The 17,625-nt window shown below is 44.2% G+C and overlaps 2 protein-coding genes and 1 pseudogene across 2 annotated transcripts; 1 reads left to right on the top strand and 2 right to left on the bottom strand.

The window, feature by feature from the left end:
* Positions 1-7,768: 7,768 nt before the first annotated feature.
* Positions 7,769-8,727, bottom strand: LOC120842372 (annotated as a pseudogene).
* Positions 8,728-8,927: 200 nt separating this feature from the next.
* Positions 8,928-9,520, top strand: LOC120842377. The gene has a single exon (XM_040213474.1). The coding sequence runs from the start codon at positions 8,957-8,959 to the stop codon at positions 9,512-9,514; it is 558 nt and encodes a 185-aa protein (XP_040069408.1). The 5' UTR covers positions 8,928-8,956; the 3' UTR covers positions 9,515-9,520.
* A 5,620-nt stretch (positions 9,521-15,140) lies between these two features.
* On the bottom strand, positions 15,141-17,095 carry LOC115329344. The gene has a single exon (XM_040213466.3). The coding sequence runs from the start codon at positions 17,093-17,095 to the stop codon at positions 15,587-15,589; it is 1,509 nt and encodes a 502-aa protein (XP_040069400.1). The 3' UTR covers positions 15,141-15,586.
* Positions 17,096-17,625: the final 530 nt, after the last annotated feature.

The raw sequence follows: 17,625 nt of genomic DNA, 5'->3' as shown, positions 1-17,625 counted from the left end.
TTTGACTAAGGTGAAACAGAACGAGCCTCTCCACCTCGGTCTGTTTTCATCTCTCGCAGACACTATTTCCTGCTTTCTGTGGTTCGTATCAGACTTTTGTGTCTCTGTCCGGCCAAAGCATCTGTGTTAGACTCAGACTGGTTTCTTTGGGATATGTGCAGGTAATCTCGCAGCAAATGGCTGCCAATCAGAAACACAAGTTTGTTCTCGGCCACCAAGAGCAAGTATTTTCAAGGTGAGCTATTACCCGCCTGTATGAGTTTTGTGTTCCATTCCTCTTGGATGCCATTTCCTATGTGTTCTGGTCTTGCATTAGTATTTTGTTGTGTCTCTTCTGCAGAAACACCCAAGTTTGACTAAGACCGGGTCTTTCTTATACATGCAGGTCTTGGTGGCAAGCACCAGCCAATCAAGGCCAGAAGTTTGCTCTTTGCTGCTCATGGCAAATGTTTTCAAGGTGAGTGATTGATGCCTATCTGAGTTGTGCGTTTTATTCCTCACAGACACTCTATTTCCTGTCTTTATAGTGGTCTTGTGTCAGGCTTTTGCGTCTCTGTCTGGCCAAAGCATCTGTTTTATACTAAGACTGGGTTCTTTAGGATATGTGCAGGTATTCTTCGCAGCAAATGGCTGCCAATCAGGAACACGAGTTTGTTCTCGGCCACCAAGAGCAAGTATTTTCAAGGCGAGCTATTGCCCGCCTATATCAGTGATGTGATGGCAGCGCCAATTGCGCCAAACTGCACCAAGGGGCTAACCCTGCTACATCCTGCTACATTTTGCCAAAATATGGGTAATCTGCGCCAAAGGGCCAATTTTGGTCGCCTTTCAAAACTGAAACTAAACTAAGCACCGTAACTGAGCATGCATGAGCTAGGCGGCGCAAACGGCCGGCCGACACAAAATACCCTGCATCAATCGTCCATGGTTTTTTGCATGGTTTTTTCCGCCATGCTGTCTCTCCTTTCATGTCTCGTCGTCTCGTAAGCGTAAGTCTCGTCTCGCTTTTTTTCTTAACGATAGTTGCCGGCGTGTGTGTGTGTGCTGCGACGCTAGCGTGCTGGGTATCAGCCATGACGGGACGCTGTGAAACGAAACTATGTTTTGGCGCGGCGGGAGTTACTTTTTGAGCTGAAGCTCTATAATAATAATAATAATCTTTATTTCCATTTAAAGAAATGGTGGAGCGAAAGGGAAAAAGCTTCAACAAGAAGCTTGACTGGCCCTCAGCCCCATCGGCAGCCAGTGAACAAACAGTTTTCGTGCAAAAAAAAAAAAAAAATTATACAGAAAATTATACATTATCAAATGAGATAACAGAAACAAGACACAGAACACTTAAATATGTAAAAATATATTACGCAACTCTTTAGTAGATATGGTTTCTATATTTCCATTTTCCTTTTCAAAGTTGTTTGGAAGTTTTGGAATTAAACACCGAAGCATTTGCTGCCCATAATTTGACCTGCATGTGGGAACCTTCCAATATTCATTATGGCGGGTCAAGTAAACCGTATTATTTTTTTCTAATCTAACTATCTGGTTTAAAAGAACACTTTCCTTTTTAATTTCATTCTTAATGGTGAGTAAAAGTCTATAATCAGATAGCTTATGAATTTTTAATATTTGAAGATTTCTAAACATATTCTCAGTGTGAGAGTCATAAGGCGCGTTGAAGATGGCTCTTAACATTTTTTTTTGAAGCAGATAAATTTTGTTCAGGTTGGATGCCGTTGTTGTGCCCCAGACAAGGTTACAATAACTGAGGAGTGAGTAAAACAAAGCATTGTACATAATTAATTTCACGCGAACTGGTAGAAATTGGCTGTGGCGATACGTTAAACCAACAACACGTGACAATTTGGAAATCAAATAATTTACATGGCTATCCCATGACATATTTTCAGAAAAGAAGACACCTAGTGTTTTAAAATTTTCCACGATCTCTATTGGACTTGAGCTAAATACTATAGGCCTTGGCATAAAAATTTGTTTATTTTTTGGACGAAAGAAAATAGCCTTTGTCTTTGCAGTGTTAATACTTAATCCATTTTCCTTTGCCCACGCCGCCAACCTTGACAAAGTAAAATTAACATCATCCGCAATTTCATCACTATTTAAAGAGGAAATAAATATACTAGTGTCGTCTGCATAAATTACAAATTTAGCAACAGGGTCTATATTCACAATATCGTTTATATACAGGTTAAAAAGAAGGGGCCCTAAAATACTTCCCTGTGGGACCCCTGAAATAATACGCTTTCTATCAGAGGAATGACCACTAATGTTAATATATTGGAAGCGGTGACTCAAGTATGATTTGAGAAGTGCTAACGGCAACCCTCGAATACCATAGTAATTTGGTTTGCAAAGCAGAATGTTATGATCCACGAAGTCAAAGGCTTTTGTAAAATCTACGAACACGCCAACAACCGTTCTTTTTTCTTCAAAATTTTGTAATATATATTCTTTTTGGGATAAGAGGGCTGATTCCGTGGAACGATTTTTTCTGAAACCAAACTGCGAAGATGAGAGTAAATCGTGCTTATTCGCAAATTGTACGAGACGGGACTGTATTACTTTTTCTAGGCCTTTAGAAAATAAGGGAAGAATTGAAATCGGTCGATAATTGCTGAAATTATTTTTATCTCCTTTCTTGTGAAGGACAGATACCTTCGCCAGTTGCATCGCCGTAGGAAATACTCCAGACGAAAAACAAAGATTAAAAATATGGGTTACGTACGGCACTAATATATCAATAACGAACTTTAGTGGGCGTATTTGAAGATCATCGCAGTCGCAGCTAGAGCTGTTTTTTAATTGCATAAATGTAAAAAATACCTCAGCATCTGTGACAGGTTCAAGAAACATGGAATGGCTATTTCTGACTTCTATGTATCTGCAAGGATCAGTATTAACGTTTGTTGTAGATAAATTCGCAAAATATTCGCTGAAAGCATTCGCTAAGGAAAGGCCACTTAGGTCCACACCGTTCCGGTTAATATTATCAACTGGCTGATGGCCTGAACCAAGGTTTAACACTGAATTTAATTTTTTCCCAACCAAGTCCGTACGACCATTTGTACCCCTAAACACCTTATCGTGATACTCAGCTTTAGCTGTACGCAATAATTTTGTTAGTTGGTTGCGATATATTTTAAAGGACCGTAGACTTTGCGGGTCTCTAGATTTAACGAATGATTGGTACATCGCGTTCTTTGTTTTAATTTTTTCAAGTACATCAGGTGTTATCCACGGTTTCCTGATTTTTTTACTTGCCTTAAACATTTTGTACGGAAAATGACGACTATAAATGCTTTTAAATAGTTTTAGGAAATGTCCATAGACTTCGTCTACATCTTCTGAACTCGCTCCTGAAATCAACGGCCGCAAGACGTTGGAGATATGGAGCTTCCTAAACTGAAACATAAGGACCGCCGCATGTTCATCAACATTCATGTTCTTGTTTAAAACATACGCTGCTACAAAATCCCTCTCTAGCTCAAAGACTGCTGTGTCGAAGTATTGATTACCTAGGTTTCTCTTGGTGGGCTTTCTTTCGAGAGGGACCCCGGTACGTGAAAAATGTGTCGCGAAGAAAAGTTGAAGTGAGCTGAAGCAAAGAAGGTAATGTCTGCACGCTGAACCCACAGAGCGCGCTTGTTTGTCTCGAGTTCAGTCGTTGCACAAAGCGACCTTGGCTCGCGATGTCTTGCATCAATGCGCTCAGGTTCTTTTTTTCTGTGTTTATCTCATACCTCACCTGCCGGCCTTGCAAGCACGCGGCGCTGGACTCTTTTTTGTCGCATGCTGTGCAGTTACATTTTGCATAGACTTTTGGCAACCAGTTGGCGGCAGAGCGGAGAGGCATGGTTTCGGTTTCGATCGAACAGCCGTTTCGCTCGCGCGACGAAGCACGTGACCTGCAAGCCTGCAGGAGTTGCCCTCACGTGCATGTGAACCAACGATGCGAACATATTTGCACAACAGAGGCACCAGCCGGGACGCTTGCAATTCATTGTTTTACATTTAATTAGTTTTGACGAAAATCTGGCACGTCGGCAACCGGTAAAACGGTGGCAAGCAGTTTTTCGGAATTGCTTGGCAATGCCTACAGCACTGTACACTTGTGGGATGTCGCAATATTTCTTTGGACACATTGAAATTGGACATTCATTACTACCCTAAGCTAAAGCAAAGCTTGCTCCAGCCTTGCAGAATGTTTCGAAAAGCAAAAAGAAATGTGTCATGTCATTGGCATTTCAGTTACATCTTGAAAGACTCCCAGGTGGCCGAACTTCACCATAATTGGTTTATTTCGGCGAGCATGATTCTCTTCGCGAGTCCAGCATTTAAAACAAATAGTTTTATTTTTATTAGGATATCTGCTTTAAAAGCTACTTTTGCTGCTCCAAAACACTGTTTTGGCTGCTCCAAAGGCCACTTTTTCTGCTCCAAAACGGCTTAGGCCAATCACATCACTGCTATATGAGTTTCAGCATTTGTCAAGGAGCGCAAAAATCACAGCCCGGGGGTTGGCCATTGCAAAAATGTTGACTCAGAAGCGCATAGGGAGGAAGCTTTACAAAAGTATCCACCTGCCTCTACAAGTGAAACCAAAACTAAGAATCTGGGTTCCATTTGAAAAAAAAAAATTGTCAGCCCGAATTAACTCAAGGCGGCACGGAGCAAACAAGCCATGGTACGAGTAGGCTTGGTTCAGGCTTTTGTAGGGGTGGTCGATGACTTGGTGTTTTCTAAAAAGTTATCTTTTTCTAAAAGTGTGGTGGTCGAATATTCGGGGATGGGCATTGAGTCAGGATCTTAAGGTAAAAATTTCATCCACATGCTGGGATTCATGTGCCTTGTCCCCCTAGCTGGGGGACAAGGCCTTCAAAATTTTAGGTTCGCAAAAGGGGTGCGTCAGTATTGACGTCTCATTTTACGTCAGGCCTTTCATTTTAAAACTCCCTATGAATGACATGGCTAAAATTCGTTTGGGTGTACTTCCTCCCAGCAAGTATATGGTTCTGTCTCAAAAGGTCTAATCTGATGTTGACTGCACCTCAGGTCTCCACCGACGATTCATCAGGACGAGACCCAACCAGGACACTAGGGAGGAGCGGCTTAAGCAAGGGAGGCTACATATACGACAGCTTCTTGCGGACAAGAAACGAAAATAGATAGATGGTGAGTGTTTCAATTGCTAAGCCTTTTGGCATGCACATTCTGTTTGTTATGCTTGAAGATTCCTGCGGAGTTCAATTTCAACTATTGTTAAATACCGAGCATGCGCTCAGATCGCAGAAGCGCCTACCCTCCGATTCGAAACGATCCGCAACTAATCAAAGGGCATACCAGACACCCATCCACCTGTTTTCAGCAATGCTCAAAATATTAAAAGAGCACATTAAGCGCCAGGTGCTTTGGCGTCTTTGCCACAATGGCGCCAGTTGCAGAGCTGACAGACCTGTGACTGGCACAAGCCATGGCATGGCCTTTGGGAACCAGGGAATCGAGATTAAAGAAGTAGCGCAGAAATTGGAGGCGGGTGGTGAAGGTGAGCAGATTTAATGGAAAACAAGGATGAAGGGGGTCCGTCGCATGAGGCATCTATGTCCCGTGCATGTAATTTGAATGTGCTGTAGGCAGCTACTCGAAAAAAATTGTTACTTGTACGTAACTAATCAAAAATCTCTCTTGCAGTTTCCACGGCCCGCAAGCCAGCAGGTGCCAGTTCGCTCTCGTTCAAAGGTGAGGATTCCAGATTTTCTAGTTTGCTCTGAAGCAGCAATACTGAAGCCAAACAAGCGGTACGGCGTATTTAATTGACGGAACTTAGAACGACTGGGGACGCTTTCACTGAAGCTTGTTTTGCTGCAATACACGCGTGTATTGTAGCAAAACAACCTTCAGTGAAAGCGTCCCCAGTCGTTCTGAGCTCCGTCAATTAAATATGTCGTATCCCTTGTCTGTCTGGCTTCAGTGTTGCTGTAGGCGACAAAACATGTGCCCAGTTTTGTCACAAGAGGCATATTATGTCACGCACATGTAATTTTGATTTTATCTGGCTTAGTGTGCTGTAGAAGGCTGGTCAAAGAAATTGGTACTTGGACGCAGCTAATCGCAAATCTTTCTGACAGTTCCCAAGGCTTAAGAGCCACCAGGTCCCAGTTTGCTTCTCCTCAGAGGTGAGAATTCCAGATTCCCGAAGCAGGAATACTGAAGCCAGACGACCGGTACAGCATTTTTAATTGACAGAGCTCGGAACGACTGGGGGCTCGTGCATTGAAGCTTATTTTTCTGTAATACACGCGAGCGACATTGACGTATGCCCAGTTACGTTGCAAGAGGTTATCTATGTCCTGCGCATGTAATTGTTTTAATCTTTTCGACTTAGTGTACTTTACGAGGCTACTCAATGTAATTGCTACTTGAACGCAACTAATCGCAAATTTCTCTTCCAGTTTCCATGGCCTACAAGCAAGGAAGCACCAGTTTGTTTTTCCTCAAAGGTGAGCATTCCAGATACTTTAGTTAGGTGCAAAGCAGGAACTGTGAAGCCAGACGAGCCGATAGGTTTATTTAATTGACGGAGCTCAGAATGATCCGTGGCAGTGGAATGGAAGCTTATTTTTCCACAATCAAACGCAGACATAATTTTGAATCTATCCGGCTTAGTGAAGGATTGCTACTTGTTGCGAACTAATCACAAATTTTTATTTTGCAGTTTCTATATGGCTACAGCTAGCAGGTGCTGCTTTCATTAAAAGGTGAGGATTTCACATTCTGTTTTCAAACAGCAAGTTTTTGAATGAGGGTCCGTAACAATTAACTTTCTTTTGCAGTAAATGCCAGATCCTCCAGTTCAGGAATATGTTAAATATATTTGGTATGGATAAGCCCAGTGTTTTGCTTCTTTATTCATAATTTGACAACAACAACACTTTTTATTTTATCACTCAGAAATACACACAAGAGGAGACTGCGTTGCAAAGAAATGTCGTGCTGAACGTGATATTCCAACTCGCATATAGTTTTATTGGTAGCCGATATAATATATTGGATTCCAATATCCATAATACGCTGAGTATATAGGAATCGTAAACCCTTATTGGATCCCCATACGACACATGGGGATCCAATAAGGGTTTATACGTTATAGGATTCCAATATTTTCAGCGTATTATGGATATTGGAATCCCATAACAAATCCTTATTGTAATACAATACAATAAATGTAATGTTTTCCAATACACTGTCTATATTGTATTGCAATACAATAAAAAGATATTGTTTACCAATATCCATAATACGCTGTTTATATTGGGGTTTTCCAATAGGGTGACGCCTACTCGAAAGTGCAGACGAGAACGGTGGTGGCGGTGGACGTTCGCAAGGCCTTCGACACCGTCCCTCACGAGGCGGTCATCCAGAGCGCAGAGCTTGCCGGAGTGTGCGGTTACCTTCTCAATTTCGTTAAGAGTTTCCTGAACGACAGAACGTACAAAATCAAAGCCGGGGACTACATTGGACCCGCTCAACCGAACACACCGGGGTACCGCAGGGCGCGGTCCTCTCGCCCACCCTCTTCAACCTGGTCATGGCAAGACTTCCCCCACTCCTTGAAGCGGTTCCGTCGCTGCGCTTCGCCGTATACGCCGATGATGTCACCATCTGGGCAACGACGGGATCGGCGGGCGAACAGGAACACACGGTTCAGCTTGGCCTCGACGTCATACAGGGCTTTCTTCGGAATGTGGGCATGACCGCCTCGGCCGAGAAGACCGAATACGTCGTGGTTTTAAACGGGCCCCACAGAAAGACCGAGGCGGTCCGCAACCAAATCGCCCTCAGCATGGCCGGCCAAAGGATACAGCGAAAACCCTCCGTTCGGATCCTGGGAGCCTACATAGATCAAGATGGCAAAGGCACCACGTGGGTGACGAAAGTCGCCTTGCAGTGCAGATCCCTCCTCCGCCTCATCCGTAGAATCACACACCTCCAGTGGGGCACGCGGGAGAGAGAAACGCGCCAGCTCGTCACGGCGCTGCTTGAATCCCGTATCCTCTACGGCTATAACTATCACGTCCTCACGCCCAGGCAGGCGGAGCAACTCGAGAAACTCAATCGCGAAGCCATCCGCATTGTTACCGGACTGCCTAAGCATACGCCCCTCCGGGAGCTGTACGCACACGGCGGCATGAACCTCCTGTCGGAACTCGCCGAACAGGCGCTCCTCGCCCAGAGAGACCGCCTCAGCAGCTCGACAGCTGGGCTTTCCATATTGAAAGAGCTTGGCGTGCCTCCCAGTCTGGACGTCCGCCCGGCAGACGCGCACTCGCCCCCTCCGTGGGCCGCCCCGGTCACGCTTACCGACGGAAAACCCCTCCCACGAAACATGGGACCTGGAACGAGCAACTCGGAGCGACGCAAACGCTTTGCCAAAGCGCACACACGTAGCGTCGCGCACAAATCACCGCCTACGCACACCATCATCTACACTGACATGGCGGAGACCTTTCTGTCGACTGCCGGCGACGACGGGGAAGGAGAGGACAAAACCCCCAAGCACGTCCAGACGATCGCGTGGGTCGACACCACCCATGGCATTCCGAACGCGGCTGCGCTTTCGACCACTGAAGACGTCTACACTACGCAAGCGGAACTCATGGCACTTCTCCGAGCATCCCAGTGGGTTCTTCAAACTTTTGCACCAACAGACATCCCACACAGGCTCCTACTGTTCACCGACTCGACTCGCGCGTACGAAACTTGCAGACGAGCGAGCGGGAGCCCCTCAATGTACACGGGAATAGTCGGCGAGTTGCTCGCCGCGTTCCTAGAACTTCGAAACAAGCTCAACATCCAAGCTACTATTTCCTGGGTGCCCGCGCATGCGGGCATTGACGGCACTGAGTGGGCCCACAGCGAGGCGCGAGCAGCAGTTCGCCAGATGGCATCCGCGCCGAACGCATTCCACAACTCAGCCGGCGAGGCGGCCGGCCCGGCCGACCCGTCTGTCGTCAAGGAGAGTGCTAAACAGCGAAGGCGGAGAATCCTACGGCACTTTCGTGAGGAGCGGGAGGAACGCCCGGACGAGCAGTTGCGTCCCGTTCCTCCGATGCCGAATGACCTACCGAGGAGCACTCAGAACCTCGTCCGCCGCCTCGCGACCAACACTGTTCTATCCCCGGCGCTGCGCCATAAGTTCTTCGGCGACGATCCTGACGAGGGGGCGTGTCGCCGGTGCCGGAGTGCCGCGACGGCTGCCCATGTTGTCTGGGAGTGCGAGCGCCACGCTAGCCTACGGAAAATAAAACTGGAGGAACTCCCAGACGAGATCCGTCCGGCGACGTATGTCGATTGGATTCTACCCACCAGTCGTGACAAGACGATCGTCTCCCTGCTGTGGACAAAGCTGGCGGAGTTCGTCTACGACGACGACGGCCCCGGTGGACGACTTTGCAGCAGCCGAAGGCGCTGGGACCAACACCCACCCAGACCGCCATGACGGCAACGGCAGATCCATAGGCCCGCACTGATGCAGACGACAATGGTGCATTATATGTGTGTATGGTATGTGTGTGTGTATATGTGCGTATATATATATATATATGTATACATATATTATATATTACAGGGCAATAAAGAACGTTCTAACAACAACCCTTCGACTCCCATTTTTTTTAGAGCGTGTGAACGAGCTGACGTTCCAAAACAGCAGGGACTAGATCTTCTTGACTTCAAAGCGAACATTGCAATCTCACTCACTCAAGCAGAAATACGGGGATTCAAGAGACTGCGAGAGCAGGAAAAAGAGAGCAATGAGGAAGAGACTGCACACACTGGGCGGCAGAGGAGCAAAATCATTCCGCTTCCTCCAGATGATGTCAGATACGACATGACAGGACACTTCCCAGAGCACCAAAGGCTTGGATCACATATGAGGTGTAGGTATCCAGGTTGCGCCGGCAAATCAAGGGTGAAATGCCTGAAGTGTGGTGTATTTCTTTGCCTCCAGAACCGCAACTGTTTTGTCGCCTTTCACACGCACTGAGTCCCACAGGACCCAATCGGGGACAGCCAAGTTTCACAACTTTCCTTCTTTGTTTGAAAGAACTATTTTTTCCAGTGATTTTTGTGTGCTCAAGAACCAAATAAACAAGTTTGAAGCAAATCGCGCAAGTTTTCTGAACTTGGGACTGAAGAGGCTATAGTCCGCACCCAGCACGTCAATAGTCCGCACATGGGCATGGTCCATACGCAAGATTTCTCAGACACAACACCAACTTTAAAAAAACAAAACAAAAAAATACTACCTGCTAAGGTAGCACAAAAAAAGCTTGTATTATCTAGAAATCCTCATTTACATGATTTTTCTTTCACAGAATCGGTCGCGTGTTTTTGCGACAGATCTTGAAAAACAATTCTTTATATAGTCCTCAACCGTAGGTATTTCCCTGTTCTAAGCATATATACGTGTAATCTTTACTACTATATGTTTTTTTAGTGAGACGATGATTTTTTTAATGTCAAGGACGTTATAATATAATTCGAAAGTTAACCGTCGTGTTTAGACTTCTGCTTTTTTATACATACTTGTAAATATTTCTGGTGAGCATACTACTCGTTCTATTTTAGGCAAACAGTTGAAAGGATTGTTTTGGGTATATGCATGACTTAAAAAAATTTACCTTTTCATTAATAATAATGTATTATTTATATCAAATGAATTTCTCGTTTTTGTAGCAATATGGCTCCTACATATACTAGAGAGTCGTTCTTGCACGTTTATAAGCGAGGGCCCTAAAGGCAAGCCGTAGAAAGTGTATACATTATTATAAGGAGATGACTTCAGTATTAAGAATCAGCCGTTGTGAGCATATGATTCGTTGCTATTTATTTTAATCGAAATTCCATTTCCTATAACAGTAGCTTTTGAGCTCTTAAATTGCATAAAGTGCTAAAGGCTCTTTCACATTTCACCAAACTTTCCACTATGGCTTTTTCGGAAACAAAATGTTTCCAGCGTGAAGGGGTACATAGTTTGAATACGCCTTTTGTGGTTTTCCGATTTATAATGGTTGCCTGGAAAATCTCCACTCGTGATATACCTCCGATTGATTTGATGTTCTGCAGTCATCGAAATCATACGAGTACGTCACGAAGTATTTTTCCATGCCCAAGAGATTAAAAAAATACGTTGCTAACATTGTTGTGAATATTACTTGTGCGTTATAGCTATAAAACAAGAGTTAAAGACAGACCAACAACCTCAGTCTTTTGAAAGGGAGATAACCATTTTAGTGCCCTGCTCTCCTAAGCTGCGAGGACCGCCGTGTTAGAGGGTTAGGGAAAGTTGAAAGCTGGAGAGGAGAACTGGAAAGCGCAAAGTGTACGTCGGCCTCTTGAAAAAAAAAAGCATAGAATATAAATGAACATAAATGAACTTAAAGAACTTAGGGGAAAGATAAAACCCATAGAACTTGAAAGAAACGTATCTGTTTACATTTATGTTGCCCAAGTTGGATATGTATTGTGCTTTATCTTCGCGTGCCTCAGGTCAATAAAATGTTACCTCGAATACACTACTAACTATAAATTACAAGAAAGCGCATTGCACTTTCATCTTGCACAATGCAGCTAACACTTATGTAATTCCAGTTTTTACAATCTCTGCTTTGGAGCCTTACAATAAGAAAGAGACTGGCTTTTTGCTATCACGGAATTACTGCTACATTTACTGTGTCTTTAAGGCTACAATGTGCAGCCCTAGCGCAACCACTGAAATCGGTCGCTGAGATCAACGAACTTGAGTACATTACGAAGAGCGATATAATTTCTTATTTTTTTTTTAGCTGAAGTCGTCACTGAAATAACTCTCCTACTTCACGCCGCGGCGACGGCGCTTCGGTCGCTCTTCAGGTCTTGGAAGTGGACGGAAAACGCCATGCGATTCGGGCATTGCTACGTTGCTTTGGTAGAAAAACGCCCCGTCGTTAAAACGCCACGACTGCACCGCTATTCAGCTGGGAAAGGGGTCAAGATCAGTGTTAGCGTGTTTCCTGACTACACGATCCGTTCAAGAACATGAATAAGTGCCTGCCGCAAAGAGAGAAAACTAGACGCCGTCGGACCACGATCGCTTGTTCGGGAATTCCACTTTGGAGTACAATTCGGGGGTACTGGTTGTAACATTTATTTGTATTGTCCCAACTCGGAACCAGAAAAACCCTGGAGTATCCTGGGGCATCCGGACCGCGTTCACTACGCGTCTAAACAACATATAAAATAGCGCCAAAAAGACAAGGACAAGAAGTATGTTTATATGTTTTATATGTTTAACAAAGATGAACCATCTAGCCCAACAACGTACCCTACTAAACGACAACAGTTCGTAGACCACCTTAAGCGTACTCAGCTTCTTTTTTTTTTTTGACGGAATTCTCAAGGGGGTTGGGACTATAGTTGTGACGAAAGGCGAATACAATCACCTGACTGGGTCCCAACCCCTGTAACAACACTCAACTGCAGGGCACAAATCGAGAGAGAAAAATAAAATGAAACGCCAGCTAACAGCACAAGTCAAGAAAGAAATGATTTGAGCCAGCTAAAGACTCTTCAACTAACAAATAAGATAAAAAATCACACTGATTTATTTATTTATTTATTTATTATACCCTCAGGGCCGAAGCATTACAGAGGGGGTGGGCAACGGAAGTACAAAAAACGCTGAAAATGGTTAGTCCGGCACAGATCATGAATAGTAACTTTTTAAAGCTTCTTTAAAGAGGACAAAATCGCCAATGGACGCAATGGGTGAGGGAAGGCCGTTCCAATCACGAGATGTTTTTGGGATGAAAGATTTGAAAAAAGAATTTGAAATGGAAGTGGGTATACCAACTTTGCAGCAGTGATCGAGGCGAGAGGATACGTAGATGGGAGCACTGATTAGTTGTTCTTTCAAGAGTGAATTGGCATAGTAAATTTTATGGAATAAACAGAGACGGGAGATAGTGCGACGAGTGGAAAGAGGGGGCAGTGAGAGACTAGCTTTCATGGATGTGACGCTTGATGTACGATGGTAGTTTGATAATTTAAAACGTGCTGACCGGTTTTGGATGGCTTCAAGCGCTGATATCAGGCTTTCTGTACCGGGATCCCAGACCGAGCATGCATATTCAAGTTTTGGTCGCACCAGTGTTTTATAAAGTAGTAATTTTAATGATGATGGAGCTAGAGAAAAGTTACGTCTTAAATATCCAAGCATGCGGTTACTGTTATTAACGATATATTCGGTGTGAGTTTTCCATGATAGGTCAGGAGAGATATGAACACCTAGATATTTGTAAGTTGATACGTTTTCAAGGATGTTATTTGATAGGAAGTAGTTGGGACAGAGTGCTGCTTTGCGAGAAATCCTCATTGTCTTACACTTCATTGTGTTTAGTTTCATGTGCCAAGCATCACACCAGGAAGAAATTGCATTTAAATCAGATTGAATTATGTGTACGTCAGAGTCATTAGTAATTTCACGGTAAACAACGCAATCATCCGCAGATACGCTTATGGAGGAGGAAATGCTAGTAGGTAGGTCATTTATATATACTAAGAATAAGAGGGGGCCTAGGACAGAACCCTGTGGTACACCGGACTTTACGAGGGACGATGACGAGTTTTTGTTATTGACAGTTACAAATTGCGATCTGTTAGTGAGGAAACACTCTAACCAAGATAAGATATATGGATCAATACTGAGTAGGCTAAGCTTGTATAGTAGTAGTTTATGTGTTACCTTATCGAAAGCCTTTGCAAAGTCCATAAAGATGCAGTCAGTCTGAGATCCACGGTCCAGAGCCGAGTGGAGGTTGTGGGTGAAAACTAAAAGCTGAGTATCGCACGAGAAAGATTTGCGGAATCCATGTTGAAAAGGGCTAAAGAAGGAGTTGCACTCCAGGAAGCGCGAGAGCTGTGAAGAAATTATGTGCTCCATGATTTTGCAGGGTACGCTAGTAAGAGATATTGGCCTGTAATTGAAAGGGGAGAAACGGTCACCAGCTTTGTGAATTGGAACAACCTTCCCTACCTTCCAGTCCTCGGGTAAGACGCCATGATCAAGTGATTGTTGAAACAAAGATGACAAGATGATTGAGGAGTACATTTTGGTATTTTTTAGAAATTTCGCGTTTATCTCGTCGACACCTGATGCCGACGACAGCTTGAGGTTTTCAATAATTTTAACAATACCGGGTGGATCAAACACATTTGGTAACATGGGCAAAAAATCAGAAGATGGTAGTACGGGATGGTTGGCACCTAAGAAATCACTAAAGACACTGATGAAACTTTCGTTGAAAGTCATAGCGCAATCTTCACCAGAAATCACCTCTCCGCCTGAATTTTTAAGTTGTATTAAATGTTTGTCGGCAGGGTTGACTAAGTTCCAAAACTGTTTTGGATTGTTAGTGAGCATTGAGGGTAATTTTATGCTGAAGAAGTTATATTTAGTTTCATCGACGGCCAATTTGTATACTTCAGCTGCCGAATGGTACGCGGCCCAGCGATCGGGAGACATTGATGATTTAGCTGCTCGAAACAAGCGCTTTTTCTTATTAGACAGCCTTTTTAAAGTCGTATTATACCAAGGTTATTTCGAGTTTGATTTGACAACACGACAGGGAATGTAGTTGGTGATCAATGAAGTAATTTTATCTTTGAACAGACACCAATTGCCTTCAACCGATCGTTCTGAAAAATTCTGCATATAAGAGCCCATGAATGTACATAGCTCGCGGTTTATGGAGTCAAAGTCGGCTCTGGCGTAATCACGGATGTGTTTGACACAATCAGCAGGATTGTTCTTAGGACTTTTCAGGAAAAAATGCAAGGCTAAATGGTCGCTAAGACCTGGAAGATAAGAGATCGGCTCTACGAGGTCCTTAGACGTAGTTAAAATAAGATCAAGAACGTTGGATGCTGAGGACGTAATTCTCGTGGGCTCGGTTACTAATTGCGAAAGATTAAAATCTGCACAGAGATTTAGGAAATCGTTGCTTTCAGAAGAATAAGGCACGCAAATAGGAATATCTTGTGACCAGTTAATATTTGGGTAGTTAGAATCGCCAAAACTAAATAGCTGCGAGTTAGGAAACCTTGAAACAATCCCGCTAAGTGTGTCATGTAATAACTCCACAAAATTCTTAGCAAAGGTAGGTGGGCGGTAACATGCACAGACAACAATGTTTCTGTGACTTAGTTGGAAACGTACACACACAATTTCTAAGCTAGATGCTAAGTTAATATGGGATGACTCAATGTAATCAGCAACTGCAACCAGCACGCCTCCGCCCGTCCGCGAATCCCTATCATGCCGATAAACTTTGTACTGCTTATCACAAAAAAAAAGTTCATCGTTACGTATTTTGCTAGAGAGCCATGTCTCGGTCAACACAATGATGTCGGCAGAAGCAGAATCAAGAGCGGAGCACAATTCATCGCGTTTCTTTATTACGCTTCGGATATTTGTAAAGAAAACAGAAACATTTTCCACCGTCGAATCTTTGACTGGAAGAGTGCACGATTGTTATGACGTTGCTGATTGCACGTGTTGCGGTTGGAGTGACTCGGCACCTCTATCAGTAGCACTGGTAGCACTAGAAATTTCATAAACTTCGTCACTCGTACTGCAGTAGGCGTAACACTTCTTGTTTAGGTGAAGCCTGTTGTACCTTATCTTAAATATACTATTGGGACTCTGAGATTTTGCGAAGTCAAACAACTTCTTGCGCGCATAACGTGTGGCTGGTGCGAAGTCTTCATTGACTGAGACGTTCCATGTTTTTAGTTTAGCTTTTGCTGAAAGGATGCTCTCTTTAGTTTTGGTTGACACAAGTTTTACCATTACTGGTCGACACTTGTTTCGAGAAAACGTACCAAGCCGGTGCGCACGAGTGATTCCCTCTTCAGAAATGCTCAGCTCAGGGACGTTAGAAAGCAGCGAGTGTACTTTTTGCTCAGATTGGGCCCAGGTCTCTGAGGGCGAGTCATCTATACCATGAAAGATTAGATTGTCTCGCCGAGACCGATCTTCGAGGTCGTCAAGTCTAGCACGCAAGAATGCATTTTCTTTTTTAACTTCTTCTAGAACCTGATGTGTAGTGCGTACTTCACAATCCAGTCTATCAAGAACATTAGTCTTAGTTTCCACATTCTGGAGCCGGTTAGAGATGTCAGTGATTTTGTCTTCCAACTGTTGTTGATTTGTTTTGATTTCATTTACAACCATTAGTAGTTTAGACTGACCATCTTGAAGCAGTTTGCACATGTCGTCAAGCTGTTTGTTACGCGTTTCAGGACCGGGGTTTACCTCAACGTCGCCGCATAGCATCAGGAATTTTACAACATCTATACTCTGACCGACGATCGAGAACAACTCCCGTGGGCATGGGAACACCAAAAGAAAAACGTCGCTTGATTTTTTAGTGTACAAAGAATCGATATTACTAACCTGCGTACAGAAGAAGCGAAAAACGTCAGCCGTCCGCATCGTATGGCTGTTCCCATGCCCAGTGAAAGCATAGGCGATCGGTCGGTCCCTCTTATCGTGTGGCGCCGCTGATGTCGCTGATGATGAGGCTGGCCTCTCGAACGTTTTTGGCAGGATGGTGGGCGTGTCCGGTGGGAGACGAAGTGGCGTGTTCTTGTTGATGACTGGCAGTTTACCCGCCGCTCTGACAGGTTTTGCGAGTAGAACTGTAGAACTTGAATCCACTGTTGGTAGGAAGCATGTGCTGAACATCAACTGCGTACAGAAGAAGCGAAAAACGTTAGCCGTCCGCATCGTATGGCTGTTCCCATGCCCAGTGAAAGCATAGGCGATCGGTCGGTCCCTCTTATCGTGTGGCGCCGCTGATGTCGCTGATGATGAGGCTGGCCTCTCGAACGTTTTTGGCAGGATGGTGGGCGTGTCCGGTGGGAGACGAAGTGGCGTGTTCTTGTTGATGACTGGCAGTTTACCCGCCGCTGTGACAGGTTTTGCGAGTAGAACTGTAGAACTTGAATCCACTGTTGGTAGGAAGCATGTGCTGAACATCAACTGCGTACAGAAGAAGCGAAAAACGTTAGCCGTCCGCATCGTATGGCTGTTCCCATGCCCAGTCATACGTTAATAACTCAGCTCACCTGGTATTTACACTAGCAATATGAAAACATTTCCTTAGGCATTTTTTAAAATGAAACATGGAAGTGAGTTCCGGGGCCATCTCACACACGCAATAATGTTTGTTTAGGATATCTGTAATCTGGTGGAATAATTTTTGAGTACCATGATTAGTTCTGACTTTCGGTTTTGGAAACTGCTGGTGCCTCAGGTTGTAATCTGTTTGCTTGGGCAGGTACGTCTCGTAAAAGATGTCAGGATCAGTGTTCATCTGAGTATGAATTAAAATCGCCTCCTTTAGGCAAAAAAGGTTATCTACCGTAAGTATTTTATGCTTAGTAAAACTATAGGAAGCAGTCGATTGAAACCGCGTCAAATTACAAAATAGCTGAACCGTGCCTTTTTGTAATGTAAGTAATTGCTCAACATTAGGTCCTGTGGCCGTCCCTCATACCAATAAACAG

This window comes from Ixodes scapularis, unplaced genomic scaffold, assembly GCF_016920785.2.
Source record: "Ixodes scapularis isolate PalLabHiFi unplaced genomic scaffold, ASM1692078v2 ptg000683l_1___fragment_1__unscaffolded, whole genome shotgun sequence".
Classification (NCBI taxonomy): domain Eukaryota; kingdom Metazoa; phylum Arthropoda; class Arachnida; order Ixodida; family Ixodidae; genus Ixodes; species Ixodes scapularis.
This window is presented reverse-complemented; position numbering and strand designations above follow the sequence as displayed.

Excerpts from the sequence above, each read along its gene's own strand:
- LOC120842377 (XM_040213474.1), top strand. The coding sequence starts at position 8,957 with ATGGCATCCGCGCCGAACGCATTCCACAACTCAGCCGGCGAGGCGGCC.
- LOC115329344 (XM_040213466.3), bottom strand. The coding sequence starts at position 17,095 with ATGTTCAGCACATGCTTCCTACCAACAGTGGATTCAAGTTCTACAGTT.